The sequence below is a fragment of the Habropoda laboriosa genome, unplaced genomic scaffold, assembly GCF_001263275.1.
Source record: "Habropoda laboriosa isolate 0110345459 unplaced genomic scaffold, ASM126327v1 scaffold181, whole genome shotgun sequence".
Taxonomy (NCBI): domain Eukaryota; kingdom Metazoa; phylum Arthropoda; class Insecta; order Hymenoptera; family Apidae; genus Habropoda; species Habropoda laboriosa.
The window spans coordinates 242,098-247,056 of NW_017100301.1; the positions used below are offsets into that span (position 1 = coordinate 242,098).

Below are 4,959 nucleotides of genomic sequence, written 5' to 3' on the forward strand. Positions count from 1 at the left end.
AAACGAAGCTTCAAACTACATTTTGGAAAAGGAAAAAGTTGTTCAGAGTCACCCCAGCTACCCGCCATTTCCGGATGTTCGAGGAGTTACGGGACACCCTGTATAAATACAACGCTGTAGATGTTTTGGAGAACTGTAAACAAACTGTCGCGTGTTTGTTACGAGTCAATGTCATCCAGGGTTGGCTGGGCGAGGGTTAACGGATAATTTTCGTCATTTCCAATCTAAGAAATAGTTACACAGTACTGACGTAAAAGTTTTTGAAATAATAAAAATTGATATAATTTAAATAATTACAAACATGAGTGATTCACGAGCTGGCAAAAAAGAAAAGTGTCAGCAAATACAAGTATTTGTCCGTGTTAGGTAAGTAAATGATTTTTTCACGAATTAACATAATTTTAAATATATCTTATTTATTATAAAACTGTAATTATGAAATTATAAGTCAAAAGATTTAAAATGTATTATTCTATTTATCAAAATGCTATAATAAATTAGAAATGACAATATTTTGACACATAAGTTATGTTTATTGTGATAACATTAGTTTATATTTTTAATTTGCATTTATAATTTGTACTTCTGTATACTTTATATCATAGTGAAATGTCAGTGGACTATATAAATTACAGAAGTAATAGATGTTGAAGTATAAAGAAATTTCAAACATTAATAATTATTTATCTTGTTATTATGTTAAGTTATAAATCATATTCTTATCATAAAGGAGATAATAAAGTGGAAAAAACAGATATTAACATTCAGAAATGTTTGTCGCTTCTACTATGTTTAGGTTGAAGGAATGTTGTTATTATTATAAAATAACGAGACGTGAGTAGGATTGCGCTAAGTACCCTCACGGTAGTAGCACGATCTTTTTTGAAATGGACTGTCGGCGTTGGAGGTCCGTGCCTGACTGGCCTCCTCCCGCCGCGCTAGTTCTTACTAACTTTTAGCTATCTGTTAATCGTCCTGATTGGTTAACCCGTCGCATCGGTGTTAACCAATCAGGTAATTTCTCTCCAAGTCGCTGCGTGTCCCTTGCGCCCTTGGCGCGCTTTTTCGGGGACCGCAGTGCGACTTGGCGGGAGAGGTTTTTCCCATGACGTCACTTGGCGGGCAGCTGAGTTTCCTCCAGGTCAAGTACTCGTGACCTGCCGGTCCGGGCCTCTGGGCCTCGTACGGCGTACCTTTCGGAAACCCTTGGTTTATGATGGGGCAATTTCCTATTGCGGCCGTCGGAGAAACTTTCTACGCGGACATGCATTGTCGAATTTTTAGAAATTAAATAAGCTAAAAACGGTTTCCTCAAAAATAGCCTTTCAAGCGCGCACGTCATAAACCGTGCTGGTAGTCTGCTCGCCAAATGTTTTCCGCTGTAGCTGGTCCCTACAAGTTGAATGTTCTTTTATGTAAAAGGAATTATTATGGTATTACTAGTAGTTTTAATTTTTATTGTTTGTTATTATTTAATATTTTCTTTTATAAGACCTATAAGTAATCTTGAGAGAAATAATAAGTCTGCAACCGTAGTGGAAGTTCTTAATAATAAGGAAGTAATAGTGCACAAGCGTCCTTATGATAAATTATCGAAAAAATATAAATTTGATAATGTATTTGAACCTTCTTCCAAACAGGTATATTTATTTCTACAATTAGAACAGGTAGTTTAATGTAAATAATATTTAGTTATATTACTTTCAATTAACAGATTGAAGTATATAATATTGTTGTTAATCCATTGTTGGATGAAGTTTTGGCTGGATGTAGTTGTACAGTATTTGCATATGAACAAACTGGTACAGGAAAAACATTCACAATGGAAGGAATTAACAGTGATTCAACTTTGTATTGGCAAAGTGTAAGTGATAATTCTTTTCTATAACATTATTTACATAATATGTGCTCTAATATGTTGTCAATAACATTCCTTATACTTGTATGTGTATTAGGTATTTGAAAACAAAAATTTACTCACTATGAGTGTTTATAATGCTCGTTACATTTTTTAAAAAAGCTTAGCAAACATATTTTTTAAAATTGTAGTAAGAAAAGATACTACAATATTAAAATATAACATATAACAATATTACATGTAATTGTATAATTATAGGATTCATCTGCTGGTATAATACCAAGGTCTTTAAGTCATATGTTTGACAAATTGCAATTATTGGAAGCACAAGAATACACAATTAGAGTTAGTTTTCTAGAACTTTATAATGGAGATTTATTTGATCTTTTATCACCTAATGACGATGCAACTAAAATAAGGTACATATTACAAAGTATTTAAACTACATATAATTTTGAATTATTTAGTTATATTGTGATGCATTTTTTAATTCTATATTAAATACCCATTGAATAGATTGTATGAAGATACATCAAAGAAAGGTGCAGTAATCATTCATGGGTTAAATGAAGTAACAGTACACAATAAAAGTGAAGTGTACAAAATTCTTGAAAAGGGATCAGAAAAGAGACAAACTGCTGCAACATTGATGAACGCTCAATCTAGGTCATTACCTTTATTTTTTATTACTATTGAAATCTAATTTCACTTAGAAGTTGTATATTTCTGTGATTTTTAATATATTTTTATTAATATCAATATATAAAGTTTAATAAAATGATTATAGCCGGTCTCGTATAGTATTTTCAATTACTATACATATGAAAGAAAATACTACTGATGAAGAAAAAGTTCTGAAAACAGGAAAATTAAATCTAGTGGTCCTAGCAGGTAGTGAAAATATTGGAAGATCTGGCTCTGTTGACAAAAGAGCAAGAGAAGCTGGTAGTATTAATCAATCTTTGTTAACACTTGGCAGAGTTATAACAGCTCTTGTTGAAAGGGCACCTCATATACCTTATCGGTAACAAAAACAGATATTCTATTTCTTTACAATATGAAGGCTAATATAAGTTGTTGCATTTTTATATCTTATATTGCACAGGGAATCAAAACTTACAAGATTACTACAAGAATCATTAGGTGGACGAACGAAAACATCATTAATTGCAACTATATCTGCTGCTAGTATTAACCTTGAAGAAACACTGTCAACATTAGATTACGCACATCGTGCAAAAAATATTACTAATCGCCCCGAAATAAATCAGAAACTTTCGAAAAAAAAAATGTCTTAAACAGTATACAGAAGAAATTGAAAGACTACGGAGAGACTTATTGGCAACGCGTGAAAGGGACGGTGTTTATCTTGCAAATGACAATTATCAAGAAATGCAAGCATTAATTTCTCAACAGACTAAGGAGATAGAAGAGAAACTTAATCGTATAAAAGCACTTGAAAAAACTATGCAAGACAAAGAAGTAATTTACTTCTTAATACGAATTTTATTAATTATTTGTTATTGAATCTATATTTGGTTTTGTTATGTAGCTTTTTCTCTTTTCAGAAAATATATAACGAACTTGAATTACAAAATATAACTCAAATGAAAGAGTTACATGAAGCCAAAGTCAAATTAAATAGTGCTTCTAACGCTCTTAAATCGACAAATGATCGATTAAAACTGATAGCACAAGAACGGAATGAGCAAAAATATTTAGTAGAAAAGTCTACAAATACAGAACAGTGTCTATTGCACCAAGCCCAAACTTTACTAAGCGTCGCAGATACGGCAACAGCAGATTCCCATAAGTTACATGATAAAATTGCTCGTAAGAGGTTCGTCTATTACTGCTAACGGTAAAGTTAATTATTCTTCGATGATTTGATTCTATTCTTCTATTATACTTAAAGTCCAAAAATTTATTAGTAATTCTATAAACAATACCGTATCTTCTTCTCTTCCAAAATAAGTAAAATGCACCTTTCTATTCTCATTTTATAATTTTTTCATTGTGTTCAACATGTAGTCACAGTACTTTCCCTTTTTTACCGGAAATAATGTACGATTAACACAATTTTTGCATTTGTTTGAAAAGGTTCTAAATAATAAAGGTTCTAAATAATGGAGTTACGCAATCTCTTGCGTAAATAATTATTGAACATCTCATTTCTATTGTCATATATTGTAAAACAAGAGAAAGAATTATTATTTAAAAATTTGTACTTAAATTTCTTTTAACTTTGACATCTTATAAAGAATATGCAAAATAAGGAAATGCTTCGTAAAATGTAAAACTTGTGTCGTAAATTTAAAAAAGAATCTTTTGTTGTAAAAGAAATTACGTGTTAGAACTACGTATTCCTAGTACTTTCGCTTTTGGTTTTTGCAGTCTTGATTGTTTTATATTTTTTACTTTTTTAGATGTAAGGGTACAGTCGTTATTTCTCCTGGTTTTCATCCTGTAATATGAATTTTATATCAATAGTGAATTACATATCGCATAGCAATTATATTATCAATATTATTCAAAAGTAACCAATAAAATAAAATATAAACAGCCAAGTTTTACCTCCATGTAAATTTCTGATTCAGATTGAACATGGGATTGCACAGATATTGAAGAAATATCTAATGTTTGTGTAATATTTTCAGCATGAGAATCAATAGAGTTACACGAATTTGTGCGTTCTGGTAAAGAATTATTATTTAAGACAGATGCAGAAAATGTGTTATCCAGTGGAGATAGAAGTGTACTATCAGACAAAGCAATTGAATTTGCAATTTCTTTTATTGTTATATCATTATTCGTGTACGTATCATCCTATATATGTTCGTCATATAGAAAGAAAAATAACATATTTACAATATATGAGAAAATTTTAAAAGCAAATAAAATATACTTTATGATATGCATGTTACTTACATCATTTTCTGTTGTCTCGACACATTTTCTACTTTCTTTAAACCTTTGAAGGATTCGTTCATGCGGCGACGTTTCTACAAAATGGCGAGGATAAGAAAATTCTTTCCTCGCAGGAGTTGACCCTAAAAAAAAGTTAATAAAAAAAATTATGGAACTGTTTCTTTTTTATTAAC

General features: G+C 30.7%; 1 protein-coding gene across 1 annotated transcript; it reads left to right on the forward strand.

Moving 5' to 3' along the window:
* The first annotated feature begins 301 nt into the window (after window positions 1–301).
* LOC108573964 (kinesin-like protein KLP2) lies at window positions 302–3,717 on the forward strand. Its single transcript, XM_017936457.1, is given in 9 exon segments — window positions 302–366; window positions 1,493–1,640; window positions 1,715–1,864; window positions 2,117–2,277; window positions 2,375–2,524; window positions 2,646–2,882; window positions 2,964–3,150; window positions 3,152–3,340; window positions 3,427–3,717. Coding segments are annotated over 9 exon segments (1,578 nt in total).
* Window positions 3,718–4,959: the final 1,242 nt, after the last annotated feature.